This window comes from Ciconia boyciana, chromosome 5 (assembly GCF_034638445.1).
Source record: "Ciconia boyciana chromosome 5, ASM3463844v1, whole genome shotgun sequence".
Classification (NCBI taxonomy): domain Eukaryota; kingdom Metazoa; phylum Chordata; class Aves; order Ciconiiformes; family Ciconiidae; genus Ciconia; species Ciconia boyciana.
This window is the reverse complement of record NC_132938.1, coordinates 32,629,216-32,645,669: the sequence shown is the minus strand read 5'-3', so window position 1 is coordinate 32,645,669 and position 16,454 is coordinate 32,629,216. Positions and strand designations below refer to the sequence as shown.

The 16,454-nt window shown below is 34.6% G+C and overlaps 1 protein-coding gene across 2 annotated transcripts in view; it reads left to right on the top strand.

Annotated features, from left to right (window-relative positions):
• Positions 1-15,107, top strand: part of SGCZ (sarcoglycan zeta) — a 234,771-nt gene extending 219,664 nt beyond the window's left edge. For both annotated transcript variants that reach the window (XM_072862143.1, XM_072862142.1), the window contains 2 exons: positions 3,809-3,932; positions 14,901-15,107. In XM_072862143.1, the coding sequence (XP_072718244.1) occupies positions 3,809-3,932; positions 14,901-15,107 (331 nt within the window). The remainder of the gene's footprint in view (positions 1-3,808; positions 3,933-14,900) is intronic.
• Positions 15,108-16,454: the final 1,347 nt, after the last annotated feature.

Sequence of the window (16,454 nt, the reverse complement as noted above, 5' to 3'; positions counted from 1 at the left end):
CAATATATGTTGGCAAGACCGTCATATATGAAAGTTAAATACTTGAAAGTATTAAAGTATTTCTCAACCCCCAGGTGTAAAGGTGCCAGTAAAGGGGAAATGAGTACCTGCTTTACATGTGCAATCTCTAGTTGACAGTATATTTTTTAATACCCTGTTTCAAACATAAATTCCACATTGGTAGAGGTTCATATCAGTCATTTTACTAAGTAGCATGGGTTGGATCCACTGCTTAAATAGACACAAAGCACATAAATTATTCACATCTGCACAGGGGAATCTTCTATTTCCTTCTATTGTAAGAAATACCTTCTGCTAGCTAACAGAACAAAATTAACATGGATAAATTATATCCCATGAGAGTATGAGGGATATGCAAAAGGTAAATCTAAAATATTTCTTAAAACCCAAAATGAAACCTTTTGGTTCATTTTTTAAATTATTTTTCTCTAATACAATCTAGGTCAGCTTGTAAACAGAAAATACCAAATGAAAAATAAATGTTTCTGCATTTCTGATGAGAAATATTTTAATACCTTCAAAGGAACATAATCAAGATATTTGAAAAGTTTCCTTTTTTAGCAATAATTCTTTAATGAATTCAACTGAAATTCATACAGCTTTGATCCTCTGAAATTTATCTTTTTTCACAAATTAACCATTGATAATTGGAAAGAAAAAAGCCCTTCTCTGCTCTGGATAGATCATCTGTCTGCATCACATATAGCGAATTGATACATTATGTTATTTAAAAACCTATTCTTAAAAGCCTCTTTTTCTTTCCTACAATGTTGTAGTTTCTGTCTGATAATAACAGTAGTCACCTTCTCCATCATATCTGTTTGTTGTTTGGGAAAGAAAAATTAAATTATCTGAATAGGATTCACTCATAGATGTAAATGCCACTGTGACAGGCCATCAGTAAATATGAAAGGAAAGCAAATTCTTGGTATGCTATTGTAATAATGCACTTTTCCTTGGAGGGATGAGTATTACAATGTGAAGTGTTACAATAAGTTTATAGTAGAGATTAAAGCTTTCAGAAATATGACAAAGAAAAAATATTATAAAGCAGCTGCATATCAAACGTCATTTATCTCAAAACATTGAGGAAATAATCTCTATGTGTATAGACTTTTGCATTTCCAGTAGCATGCTGCAGATTGCACAGCTAAGTCACTTTTCAGATGTAGATTATCCGAAGAAGAATAATAAGAAAAGTAAATTAGTAACTGTAAAACAGATGTAGGCATTCAATTTTACTAATAGATGGGTGGTGTTTTAAAAACTGCTCTGCTGATCATCAGCCGTTTATTGACATTTCTACCACACTATCTGATTTCAGGAAACTGCTAAAAAAATCTGTTGTCTGAAAAAGAAATTTCTTCACAGTGTGTAGAAGGCTGATATTAACAACTTCTTCTCAAGTTCAGAAATTAATCGCTGAAATGCTTTCTTTTTAGAGAAAGTGGAAGTCATTTATGTTAATGTAGTTCATGAAAAACAGTGATGAAACTAGACAGAACAACTTTGAGCTATACACTGTCATGTGTTTTGGAAAAAAAAAAGTTTTTTCTTCAAACGAAATCATAGTTTCTTGAAAGATATTCCTAAATAGGTTTTTATTGTCCACCTGCTGAAAAATTTCAGTCAGGTCTAAGAGTGGTTTTGATGTTATGAAACCAGAAATATTTGTGACTTTGCTAATACCCATCAGTTCAATGCAATAAATGTAGGTAAGAGCACTTTTCTCTTCATGATTATGAAATGGCAGCTGAAACCACTGAGAAATGTTAATATTCCTGGCAAGTAGGTTATAAATCACAAAAATATACTGCTAAAAAATATGGAATGGAAGTATCCAATCATTTAACATTTATACAATTCAGTTTCCTTTTAAATTCAAGGTAAAACCTCATTAAGGCAACAGAGTACTTTTGAAAATCTAATTTCTAAACTTTATCGTTCATGTGGTTTCTGAAAGGTTTTGGAAGCTCTTTTTCTGCTGTCTTATAGCCATCAGAAGTTCACAAACCACCACCTGAAAAACACTGATGTATATGATTAAATAATTCATGATATTTAGATTCTTCCCTGGTACAAAGAACTGCAGAACCCTCTATTAACTTGTCCCTGCAGAGTGTCAAAAAAATGAAAGAAAATGGTTTAGCACTAACAGAAATATAGATTTTTCTACTCCTCCTGTCTATTTATATCCCATGTATGCTTTTTTTATATAGGTAGCTACAAATAGTGTTTTTCTCTATCTGGACACCTGCTTTTAATACTTTCATTTTGTATTGCCAAATAATTGCTTTTCTTTTTTTTTTTTTTTTTCCCTTTCACTATTGAGTGTCAGTGATGTGTAACAAGCAGAAATATTTCACAGACACCATCTCAGTGACTTACTTTGCATGCAAATGTGGCATTTTGGTTTCAAAATGATAATCCATCGCTATTCTGTAGACTTAAAAAATTCAATTTCAAACAGTTGAAATACACTGAAAATCTCTTGTTCCATTGCTTGTCAGATCTTTCATTTGGCTTTTCTGTAGCAAATTCTTTGTCAAAATATTCTTTTCTTTATACATGTAGTACCTCATGATATTTTTGGATGGATGTGACCTAACGCTCAAAATACAATTTGTTGAAGAGGGAAATACAATGTTTTCTTCAAGCTACTCATTCTAGACTTTTCTATCATTAATATATTTCATCTTACAAAAAGCCTTTTTTCAGGTAAAGTGGAACTGTGTTCTGTCATTATATTATTGGGTTATAAATAGATTAAAAGATTTGTCTCTCTCTTAACGTGGCTCTGCTGAACACATAGTCTACAGCTGAACACAACTGGAATCCAAATTTTTGTTTCCTAGTTCAATACAGTTTTCATCCAATCACCTTTCCTATTCAGTGTGTGAGCACGACTGCTACGAAATCTTTGCATTAGTACTTCCCTTTCGAGAGAAACCTGTACAATTCTGTGAGATAACATAGCTAAGAAAGCATCATAGTTCTGCATTAAGGTTGATGGAGGATCTTGAGTATAGGGCAGAGAGAAATGGGGAGACTGACAGTAGAAGAACAATAGCTGCTTTGAGGAAAGATGCCAAGACCCGGTGATATGCATCTTAACCGTATTATAACAGGGTTAAAGAGCATAATGAGTATTTTACAGAACAGATAAATCATGCAAAAAACCCCACAATAATAGAAGCATAACAGATTTTCTTTTCATCTCTCCTTCGTACATAATGCTGCTACACCTACCTGAAATATGAATGAGCCTGTGAAGGCAAAGTCATTCTAATCGGTTTTACATCATTATTTAAAACTTTTTAAGTGTTTTGTTTCCTTTTTATTTAGTTGCACATTTGTCATCAGTCACTAAGCAGACTTTAGTTATTAACCTGTCATTACAGAAGCACTCACAGAGACATGTGGATTCTGAAGTACCTATATTTCAGTATTAGTACAAGTAAATTAGGTCAAGTAATTTAGGTATGCCAGAAAGGCATAGGTATGCCAATAATGCCAGAAAGCGTCACTAAGCAGACAAGCTTATATCAGTATATGCTTAAATGCTGTCTTAAATAGGAATAGATTTAAACACATACTTAATTTTTTTTTTCTCTGGGCCATAAATAGTAGTGAGAGAATCACATGTATAACTCATTTTTACTTTCATTTTTACTTTTTACCTTTCAAAATACATTTCTATCTACACGCATTGTGGGTTTTGGGGCTGGGTGGTTTTTGGTGGTTTGATTCAGTGCATTTTTTCTCAGTGATTGTTTTTGTCTTTCAGACTTGAATCTCCTACTAGATCGTTGGTGATGGAAGCACCCAGGGGAGTGCAAGTCAATGCAGCTGCAGGAGACTTAAAGGCTACCTGTAGGAAAGAACTGCACTTACAGTCCACAGAAGGGGAGGTAAGTTCAGCCGGCAGAGAAATGTTCTACAGCTCTGCCCAGCGTAACGCAAACAATGTGAGGATAGTTTAGTCAGCAGCAAGGTAAACATCACGAGAAGTGTTCTGCATTTGCCTACGTGAAAGTAATTTTGGTTTAGCTTGCTCAATTATTGATACTTATTTGTTTTTTTGCAAATATTTGAATCACTAAGTTTTATTCACACTGAAAAAAATGTTAGTTAAATAAATATAGATAAGAATTATTTTTAATCTAAGAGTCAAGGAAAAAGCTACCCAGTCCTTCAGCATATCCATGGGACAGAGACAGCTAAGTGACAACGGTAAAAAATCACTTTGGATGAATCTGGCAAACTAAGAGAGAGAAGTCTGGATTAATTTGGATTAGTACTTCATTAAACCATGATGAAGAGGTTTAACAAATTTGCTCTACACAAATTTGTGATTTATTTCCCTGAACTGTTACAATCTCTGTAAGAGAGACAGAGTGCTTCAATGGTATGTTCACTGTACTGTTTCATCAGTGTCTTGTTTCAGTGATCAGCATGACATAAAAAGATTTTGAAAAAAATATAGATTCTTCATGTGTAAACCTGTGCGAACTCATGAAAACGATTTTAAATTGGGTCACTGGTTTGGTTGGCAATCCATGTATTGCAGAAACGCGTGAAAGATTACTGATAGAGAGTCCTTCAATCTTCAATCTTAAAATGATATAACATTAAAAAAAAACTTGTGAAAGGGTATCAAAGGCTCTCAGATTTCTATTAGGCACTTTGGAGAAATGGATAGATTTTCAAATTGTTCTCAGTGGGACTTGCCAGGTTACAGCATTTTTGGAAAACCGGTTGTTTAATGTAAATATCTAATTGGGAACAGAGCTCTTTAGAAATTTTTTGCCTTTTGTGTTTGTATTTTGTATTTTCTACCAAATGTTCCAGATACTTCACAAACTATCCAAATAAGCAACAACATACAACAGCAGCATTCACATCTATGACAGATAGTCCCCTGCAATTCACACTCTTTGCGTTACAATGCAGACAGGAACATTTTTGGCCAATATACTGTATCAAAGGCCTACTTTGATAACATTTTTCAGTTGATGCAAGTATCTGGCCTGCATAATTAAAGCACAATATTTTCCTAATTCAGAGCCTCAAATACCACATGCCCCATCTTATTTCTGAGTTTCTCCAAAAGCCAGCTCTTCCCATAATCTCTCATCTTTACTTACCACCTCTCTAAATATGAAGTCTTTGTTACTGTTTCCTAAAGTTGCTGAGATAGCAGTAAGGACAATCTAATCCTCTTTTAATAGTAAATATTGTCATCCCTCACCCTTGTCCTCTCTGTGGGTATTTTTATTGCAGGGGCTACAGCTTCCTTTCCTGCTTCCCCTCCATAAATCCCTACCTGGCCCAATCTAGTATGTTTCCTACATTTGTTAACATAAATTTTTCACCTAGAATGTATTTCTTTGTTCTTTCCCTTAATGATATTGCTAGAGGGAAAAAGTAATACTCAAATGAAAATGAAAAAGAAAAAAAACAAGCTACAGAAAGACTGTTACCTTTCCTCAGTTCCCCATGATCCCTGAAGCAATGGTTGTATCTATAATGTCTTGGTTTAGTATCATGCATTTCTGTGGTGCTTTGTACAAATATTTAATCTGTGGGTTCACCAGGCATTTTTCTCTATATCAACACTGTGAGTTTATTGCATGACTTCTAATTTTTCTTAAGTATTGACTACAATTTATTGAAAAGGTAGTTTTGGAAATAATGCCCTATGACCTCAGTTGGACTTTGAGAATGGGAACCTAAGAAAAGTTATAATTACTATATTATGTATGATTCAGAACTGGAATTCAATTCAGTATTAAATACTTTGTAGGAAAAAAATGCCGGTGTAAAACAGATTTTGTTGAACTTCCTATTAAAAATCATTATATTCCTCTACATGGTAAGTAAGACTTTGCACATCTGTGAATTCCCACATAGATGTTAGATTGATAGTTATCAGAAAACAAGCTACCAGCCTTTTCCCACTCTTTCCCAAGGAGCTGTTCTGTAAACATACATCCGACAAAGTTCAAAGTGTTTAATTATGTCTTGAATACTTGCAATTCCAGTAAGATCTGTAACCAAACCCTAAATTCAGAGAAGTTCCATCCTGAGGTCTGACCAATGCCTTTATAGTCCGCTATTTTATCTCTTATGCTGTAGAGGGTCAGAGGAAATTGCAGAAACACTTTGGAAGGTGTACGATGAGCTTCCACAGCACCACCAGTTGTGCAAAGTTACCGTGGCCACATTAGGGAATTGCTGGAGTATTTACAGCCTGGTGTGAGGAACCAGGGTAAATATCTGATGGATAAAATGTCTACTTAACAAAATATTGATTGGTGTCCTTGCTTACAGCCTAAAAGATACACCACAGATTAGCAGACAGTATGGAAAAAAGTGTAAAAGGTTTATCATTACTTATTTTTAAGAAAACTTGTTCTAAACCAAAACAGAGTATCTATGTCAAAAATAATCTTCATTTTAGCCTTAAAAATGTATGCTTTATCAGTCAGGTTTCTTTCACGAATAAAGGAATGTTGTCTTTGTGAATTGGATCTGTGAACCATTTTTGTGATAAGACATTTTTTGTACTAGAAAAAATACAAGATTTTTGTATTATTCTCACATTGGTTAACTAAATTTAACTTTTTAATGTTTGTAAGCTTATTAAAAAAAAATCAAATATATGTGAATTAATATTTTCCTTCTATAGCATAATTATTGCTCTGTTATGCCAGAAAATAGCTATGTGGCATCTGGAATCAACCAGTTATAGCCACGTAGCAGAATGTTATGAATTTACTGTAGATTAATCTATGAAACATATATTTTCCTTTTATTTAAGAATAAATTCAGAATACTTTTTAAGAACATAAATGTGTTTATGAAATACTTCTCCTCTAGCCTTATTTCTCATGCAGTATAATTTCTAGCCTCCCACATCATAAACTGAAAGCCTCTGCAAGCATTCTGGATTCCGCTGTTTGATACATTTTCTTTTTATTTACTGCAGTATTATAATAATCCTTTTAGCCCTATTACGCATTATAATGTGTGATCCCAGACTGAATACTGGGGGCTGTAATTTAGACTCAGATTCTGCTGCCCTTTATAAAGCTCTTGAGCTGCACCCTTGTGAGTCAAGGCATCAGCAGAATCCTTTGATTCAATTATAGCTTGGCATTTAGTTGTGAACTATGTATTATTCTATAAATAAACCGTAACCAATGGTTTAAAGCAGCAATCATTTACAAGGAAAATAAAATGTGAAGCTCCAGGCTCCAGCTGAATCTATTGGTTCACATAAGAAGAAAAAGAACATTTCTTGTCTGGAAATTCAGCACAATGACTACTAGTTGTCTACTGCTTCTTTCACATATAAACACAATGCAAAAGTGCAGATCAGTTTTGAATTCTGTAGATACTAGATTTTGCTAGGCATAAAAATATGTCAGAATTGAACCTGAAATACATTATCATATAATGATAACAAGTTTAAAGGATTATTTGATGTTGTCCACTCATTGGTCTAACAACTAATTTTAATGGGCTTGACAATACATCACCTTTGGAAGGAGAAGGCTGCTAACTAGCTTCAGGTCTTATGAGTCTTTTGCAGCTGCTATGTATTTTTGCAAGCAGCTTCTATGTAAGCTAGGCTCTGCACTTTCATTGCATCCCACTGACTATCAAAGACCAAGTAAATAAAAGGAGGAAAATGCACAGAGGCTTCTAATTTTTACAAACATATTCACATTAGTCACCCTGTCTGTGACCTTTTTCCTACTTAATTCTTTATGCCCTGTATTTCCTTGTCAAATTACACTCCTTCGTAGCACCATTTGTAGACTACATTTGCTTGTTTCTGGCATAATGAGGCTGATCCCTTGGTGAGGTTTATAGCTGTCACATTAAAAATGGGCAATACTCTTTAACAGACAAAGTTTGCTCAAAATCAGTGTTGCAGACAAGAGGCCAAGTTTATATTTACCATTTTAGCACCACACAGTTTATGAAGCATCCACCCAAGATTATTTTGTAGAGCCTAATAAATGCATACAGACTAACATTTGACCTATAATCCTATCCAGTTCCCTCTCTAAGTCCAGGAGACGTATTTAGCACAGAAATTAATAAAACTGGAGTAATCTTCACTTGTAAGCCCAACTAACAGTACCATTTTAAATCTTGGGTTTGGTGTTTTTTTTCTGGATAGTTTTTATGTTCTGAAACAGAAAATAAGAAAAGATTTCTTTATCTAAATACACTGAAATGGAATTACCTTTTTCTGCAAGCTGCTTACCATGACTACAGAGGAATGGCTGATCAAAGGCAATAACATTTCCTAGATTAGTTCAATTCAGCCGAGTTATGTTGTCTGAGATTAAATGTTTGCAAAAAAAAAAGTAAATTTTTCATATGGATGAAGTAAGTTCAATAAAAAATAACCAATGGCAGGCTCTAGAGCTGAAAGATCCACTGTTTATTCACCAAAAATTGTCTAATAAATGTGTGCTGCATTTTGTTTTCACAACCCTTTTTCATGGTGTTAACTAGTTGACTCATCACTGTTGTCTGGGAGGAAAGAGATTAGTGGAATTGAAGGGAAAAGTTTTCTGTATTTTTTAAATTATTGGTTTCAAGAATTCTATTAAGATGTTTTGACAGATATTTAAAATTATTAAAATGCCATGTTATTTTTAAAAAAACCTTTCATTTTCAACTTGAAACAGTTATTAAAGTGTAAGTTAATTTATAGTAAAAAGCACTTTTATGTAGAAGTCTACAACCAAAGTACAGTGTTCCCAAACTACAAAAGCAAAGTGTTTTAATTGACGTCACCCATCTTTGATCTGTTTGTTCATGGGCAAATTTTGAAGACCAACAGCATAAGCCATTTTATTAGAAAGAGAAAAAGAAGTGACAATGAATAATTTATTATATAAATAAAATCTTTTTCCATTAATATCACATCTTAATCTAGTTCTGATTTGAATGGTAATTAATTAATAAGTTTTTGTACTCAGTAGACTAAGCACAAATATTCCAAACAGATTTCCTTTCTGGGTTGGGTACATAAATCACAAAGAAGTCACATCTGTCCCCTGATTGAATTAATTTGCAAAGACTTCTAATATCATGTAGAATTTGATTCTGGGAATTCTTGTGCGTGAGACTACCATTGGCATTCCATGAGCACTGGAACTTGTAAACTTTAACTGGTTAACATTCACAGCAACCCCATTTGATCATCCTTGAAAATTATTTTCTTGACAGAAAGAATAAATACACCAGAAAGTTTTTGCTTCAGCAGCCACTTATATAAATTGCACTGGGGTTATAACTTAGAAGTTACAATATATGCTTGTGTTTATTTACCATGAACTTACAAAAATGTGTACTTAAGATGAAACATGACTCTCATAAACACCACTTCATTATTGAAGAGTCAAACCATAAATTCTTCCATTCAAGCAGGAACTGTACACTTCACTAATGTACAATGTTATATTTAACGTATGTATATGTTAGTTTTCAAATCACTTTCAGTTGTCAGTAGTTCCAGGCATAATATGGAGGTGGGAATGGGAGCAATGTTAACAAAAGAAACTTGCCAGTGTGGCTCTGTCCAGGTGTATCAGGTATAATCTTTAGAAAGAGAACATTCACCACACCAGAGCATGCTTTGGCCTAAAGGTCTGATTTGTCTTGTGGTCAATTGATCCTACTCCTGTAGAGAATACATTTTCAATGCACAGGTTGTACTAGATCTTTTGGTCTTCTCTGAATATTTAGTATCAGTTTCATTCCAGTCATCACATTCATTTCACTGTTTAACTGTTCCTCAGTACTATTAATCATCATGACAGATATGGTTCCAGATATTGTGCCAGCATATGTATTTTACTGTATATATGCTATCAAGTTAATATTTTAATTTTCCATGATGATTTTTTTTCTTTTTCTCAGAACTATCTTTCAGATTTAATGAAAGCTATTTTAGGTTAATAGTTTTAAAATAAATGTCAAAAACACAGATAGGTGTTAGAACAAATGGCCCACGTGAACTAAAGTACTGCAATTTATCCTATAGTTCATCACCTTGAATGTTAAAACATACCAGCATATGAAAATTATATAGTTGAGTCTAGTGACCCAATCTATATAATCCTCTTTGTATGTACGCTTCTGATAACATATGCAGAAGAGCAAAAAGACTAGAAAAAATCTTGCATTGTTAGAAACCAGATTAATTCTGAAGAGCCTAAGGGAATTAAAGAGGTTTATTTAGTGAGATGTCATTACACTGTCTCCTCATACTGGTTGATGAACACCAACCTTTCAGCTTTCCTTCTTTTCTTCCACATTTCCTCCAGTTTCCTGCCATTTCTTATCTACATTAGCCCTGAAATATGCCTTTGCAGCTCTGTAGAATTACCTGTCTAATCAAACTGTACATGCACACAGAAAATTCTTCCATGTTTATAAATCCTAATTCTTTCATTTGGCTTTATCAATTTAGCCTATCATCTCCTCTCTTGAGAGGACTTAGTTAACGACCCAGTGGAGAACTTTTATACATGGCAGGGCCATATCTCTGTATGAAATGGCTTGTAGGAATATTTGATTGTTTACCTCATGCCTGTATCGTGCCCACTGAAAGTTCTCTCCTTCAATTTAGTTCTTTGGTTTGTAGATAATCTATATTTTGTGGCTTGTTTTCCTCTCCTTTTCCCTCTCACTGTTCAGATTAACAACACAGTCTGATGAGCAGATAACTTTCGGATCTCCGTTAGCAAAAAATATATGTAAAAATAGTACGATTTTTCCATTCCTGTCACACGCCCTACAGGCTGATTCAGTTTGCTACTTTAATTAGTCAGAAATCAGGTCTATTTTTAGACACTATAGGGCTGATATATTTTTCTCAGCGCTAAGATGCACAAGACAAAGCAGTGGACTAGGATTTCTAAACCTTAAGTATTTAGAAGGAAAGATGCTGCTCAGTTCTCTGCTCTCTGTGAAATAGCATTTCTCTGAGTAGCTGTTGCCTTTTCCATTTTGTAATCTCTCAGTCAGTCTCCCACAATATTTCAAGAATGGGTAAAAGTTTTGTTTTTATCCTTGCCTATTTATCTGCTGAGGTGTGAGACTCTCAGAAAGAGCATGACTGGCTTGTGTGGCCTTGATGCATATGAAGTATTAAATGACTTATCTCATACATTTCGCAGCACAAAAGATTAGAGAAAGACTGTGTGTACAGGCACTTCCATTAACTACTGCCATCTAGCAACAGTGTTCCCTGGGAATATAATACTGTTCAGTTTTTTGTCTTGCCACTTCTTCCCTTCTCTTTAAACACCTCATAACATCAGGCATAAAATGGTAAGTTGTTTAAGTTTTACTGATGTTGGAGGTCTTTTTGGCCACGAATTTCAGTTTTTAGCAGATGATAGGAGAGGAGAGGGTATGTCCTCAAACATGGACTATGTTCCTCTGAAATTCCTTACGTATTGGGCTACTCTGATGATATGTTTGGACCCCTGCTTAACTAATAGGTAGCGATGTTGCATCTGTAAATTTAGCTTTTATTTATAACCTCGAAAGCATATGTACAGAGTAGATTTTAATGCTAGCTTTATTAATCTTTATTAATACTCTTCATCTCGAGCTTCCCCAGGGATTAGCTATAGGAGTCTGTTTAAATTGCACAGCCTTCCCGGCTTTCTTCAAAGGCATAGAGCTTGTTAGACTCACCGCAGCAATACACCCTCACAAGAAGCCGCTTCAGTTTTTCTCAGACACTGTACCCTGGTATCCACGTTACTCACAAGATGTTCTGGGATGCTTGCTGGGACCAGGACCTGATAGCTACCTGATAGCTCAAGATTATGACACCAGAAAAACCTGGATTGATCTACAACACAGTGTGAAATTTGTAAGCACCAGTAGAAAAGCATGCACAGCTACACTTAAAAAAGATCATTAATTTAATGAGCAAAATAACTGAGCCATATTGTACTGTAATGCACACTGGAGTGAGGTCCAGTGGATTAAAGTCTTAGAGCAGTACACTGCAGAACATCTGCAATGAGGGGTTGCAGAAGCATAGCCGTCCTGATGTAAACAAACACATAAAAATATTGAGCTTCTAGAAAAAAAAAGATAATAAAGTTCAAGAGATTTTAATCTAGCCTGATCTCTGAGATATATGCCCTCTGATTTTTTCTGAGTTAATTCTTGTTTGAATCAAGACAGGTCTTTTAGAACCCATTTAATTTTGATTTACAGATTTCTCATGATCCTTCCCCATCACCACTGCAGCTAAACTCTTAATGGCCAGTCACATGCTCTGTCAAAAGTACAAATAGCTAATCTTGTATTGTTGTTGGATTTTCTTACATGTATGTCTTCTACCCTGAAGTGCCTTTTATTATCACATATATAATATTCTAATATCTCCTGCTTCCATTTTTTTAAACAAAAGCATAGAAATAGTCTTTTTCTTATCAGTATTAGTAGTCCAAAAGGCTGCTCAGATTTTTTTTTGAGATCTATTTGTTAAAAGTTATCAAGAGCTGCTGATTAAAAGTATATGACATTACTGGCTCCTGTTTAATATCCTGTTGAGTTACTGTTGGAATTGAAGTATTTTATCACAGTCATGTTCTGACATCAATACTTGATCTTTCTCCAAGTACAGAACTATGCTGAGCACTATTCAGTATAAAAGAAACGCTTATACTTACGTAGAGCTTACACTGTTGAATGCTACTGGATTTTTACACAGTACTAGTTGATAACTCCACCATTGCTACATTAATAGTGGACTTGTTAATATTTCTTTTATTCTTGATATGAGAAGTGAAAGACTACTTTTTACTACCCGTCACTCCACTGACTGATGATTATGTCTTTTGTTTCCTTCCTACGTTTTACCAATTCCTAGTTTCTAGTTTTCTATCAAATTCTTTTTTTCCCCATGTTATTTTGTTTTCTTATTATGCTTGCCGGAGTTACTTTCACATTTACTCCTAGCTGAGCTGAATGTTTTTACATGTGTAATCTTTTTTTTTCAGTTGTATTTCTAGCAGAACATTATTAAATTGTTCCCAACACCATTCACATTTTTTCCATCTAAATTATTTCTGCGGGGGTTTTGACTCCTGATTATTTCAGGTCTATGATACTGGACTTTTAAAGCAGCAATGCATGTATGTGTGTGTAAATACATAATTCCTTTGTCATATAAATTACAGAACAAAGATAATCATTTGCTTCATTTTAGTTTTTTAATCAATCCTCTGTCAGTCAGGATGTGAAATAAAACAGGCATCGTGCCATGCAGTTGTCACCTGTGCCTCAGAGATTCTCCCTTTCTGTCCCTTTTAGTGTAAATTCCCAGTGATGACAGTATCTTACTCTGGGAGCTGGAGAACTCACAATGATGGAGGGTTATATCGTCTGGGGCTACTTTCAGCCTGTATTTCCTTCTGTGATTCAATCCCAGTCATTTACAATGCTTCTGCTGTGAATGGTAACATGACTGTGCATCAGTCTTTGTATGGGATTTTATCCAGGCTTCTCTCCTCAAATTTTTCCCAGCCTGCTCTCCTTCACTTCTCTCCAGCAGGGGCTTAGTAGTGCTTCTGCGCTGCTTTTCTGCCATATACCACTGATTTTATCATAAAATATTACTTGTCTCCTGTAGAAAAAAGCAATACATGCCATATCTCCCCAGATTCTTTACATGTACTGCCAACTTTGTGATATAATGGTGTCAAGTTGGCTTTGATGATTTTCAATACCTTATAAAAAACACTAGTAAGTATTTAAGGAACTCACCTTTTCCTAAGCTTCACACTGTTATCTGCAGGGCTTAAAGCCATCTTGATTTGTAACCTGTCTTCTTGAAGTTCATAGTCTGCACCTGAGGTAATGACTGATCTTACTTTGGCTCTCATTTACTCCTTCCATAAATAAAAAATAAACTCTAGGCAGCTGGAAACTTGTCTGCTTGTGCCAGTGGAAGAAATGGGTTTTCCCTCCTTTAGTTACCTAAGTTAATGACATTGTTTATTCAACACTCTGAAAATGTAACATAAGTTTAAATATTGCAGAACTCAACACAGGTTCATGAACATTACTGGTATTTACAGTCTCATACTGCTTACGCTATTTCCAATGGAAGGAGATTTAAAAAAAAAAAAATTATATTCAATGTTCAAAAACAAATGGGAATAGCTTGATGACCTTCTTAATAAGACTTTAACCTGAAATTTTTTCTCCTCTTAATTTAGGTCAAATAAGCTCTTTATTTTGTGCATATGACTCTGTACCCTTATTTAATTATTCTCTGGATGTAGCTATTGTTAAGCCCCTACAATTTAGCACAGTTCAGCACATATTTCCAGCTGCTTACAGGAACACACTCGGGAATGTGCTTTAATATCACTTCACACTTATTAAAATACAAATTCTTCCAGAGCAAGGATATGCTACTGCCATGAATGAATAAATTTTAATCATAAAACGTATAAGTGAAAATTCAACCTATTCAAGAATATTGTCAAAATGTTTTTGTATGACACTGCTTGTATCTGAATAAACATGTTGGGTGAAGTATTTGCATATACTGTAGTAATGAGTGTTAATGGGGATGCAACTACACAGAGTTGAAAAACATGAAATTTTGACAGCTTTTTTATTTCTAAAAATAATTATTTCTAATATCTATTTCTAGTATTTCTAATAATCTTTCTAATACTTCTAATAAAATATACCTATTTTTTAAATATTTCTAAAAAACTCATGACTGCCTCAAAACAAGTCTTTAAAATATGTCACGATGCTGAAAGAAATCTACTTACTCCTTTTTTTTCCCCCCCCTCCTCTTGTAGATATTTTTAAACGCAGATACAATCCGTCTGGGAAATCTACCAGTGGGTTCCTTTTCCTCCTCCTCCTCCTCCTCCTCACCCAGCTCTTCAGCTCCTCGCCAGACTATCTATGAGCTCTGCGTCTGTCCCAATGGTAAACTTTACCTGTCCCCAGCAGGAGCAGGCTCCACATGTCAATCCAGTAGCAACATCTGCTTGTGGAGCTAGAATGACTCCAATTTATCCTCACACCAGAATAGCCTTTTGTTACTATCCCTCTGCTTCACAGTTCTGCTCGGTTTCCCTTGTGACATGTTCGACGCTTCAAACGGCCTGCAGAGCAACTTCTTCCAGTGTAAGCAGGAATACAGCGCTGCCTTCTCTTGTGGTTTGTGTTGCCACTCAACGTAGAGATGGGAATGAGATATTCAGAAATCAATGTATTCTTCATCAGGAAACCTGGAACATAATATCACCTTTTGTCCAAAAGGGAGAATAACACAGGTGCCTTTGCTACATGAAGTGAAGCACATAGTTTTAGATTTTTGCAGGACCTGGATATGAACTGCACATATATATATATATACAGTACATAAACAAATTTGCCCAGAATCTGATGGTGAGATGAATTTGTTCCCCCTGTATGATAAATAACTTTACTGTCTGAAAGCACAATTTTCCATTCATCTTTTTGGATGTAAACTTTTATCCCTGAATTTTAAAATTTTGAAGCATTGTGTGATGCTTGCTTTACTAAACAATTCAATTCAGTAAATGTTTTTAACACAAAAAGAGACAGAATCCCTCCCTGAGTTTGGTTTCTTTAAAAGTGTGTTGTTATTCTTTGTCTACTAAGTCTAGGGGTTTGTACACTAGGTAAATTTTGGAAGTGCTCAGCAATATTACCTTGCAGAGTTAAAAAGACATCTGCTCTTGTTTGTCAGATCTGAATGGCCTTATATAGTATTTTCGTGGCTACTGCATGTGAAGCGATTGCTTTAAGTAGAACATACAGTTTCTGGAAAAGAAGAACAGGGTAAAGAGGGAAAAACTGATGATATGTTTGTTGATCAGTGTGTTGCTCTTCATAAGGTATTTCTAATTGGCAAATGCAAAAATGAGAAAATCTTCAAAATAATCTTGTCCATTTTCTAGCGATGTCTAATTGCTGCCATTTGAACACAGTACAAACGTTAGCACTAATGTAATGTGTAATGCTGAGAAGCAATGCACTAACAACTGGTATGACATTCACATTTATTATTCTCTTTTGTTTACCATCTGCTGCTAAGGTTTTCAAAGTAATAGTAATATATATAAAAACACATTAAATGATATTCAATATTAAAAAGTACATTGATATTACATTGACTTTATCAGGTCTGTGTTTAAATTGTGCAGCCCCATTTGCACTCTGATCTCACTACTGACTTCCTTTTTTGACAAGCTGATGTGGGATTTCTTTCTTGTATCAGTGATCATACTTGTTTGGCTTGGTTGGTAATTGAAATCTTATAAAAAGTGCTTTGGTATGCTGCTAGTAAATTTATCTCAACATTGATTAACAAGAGTATC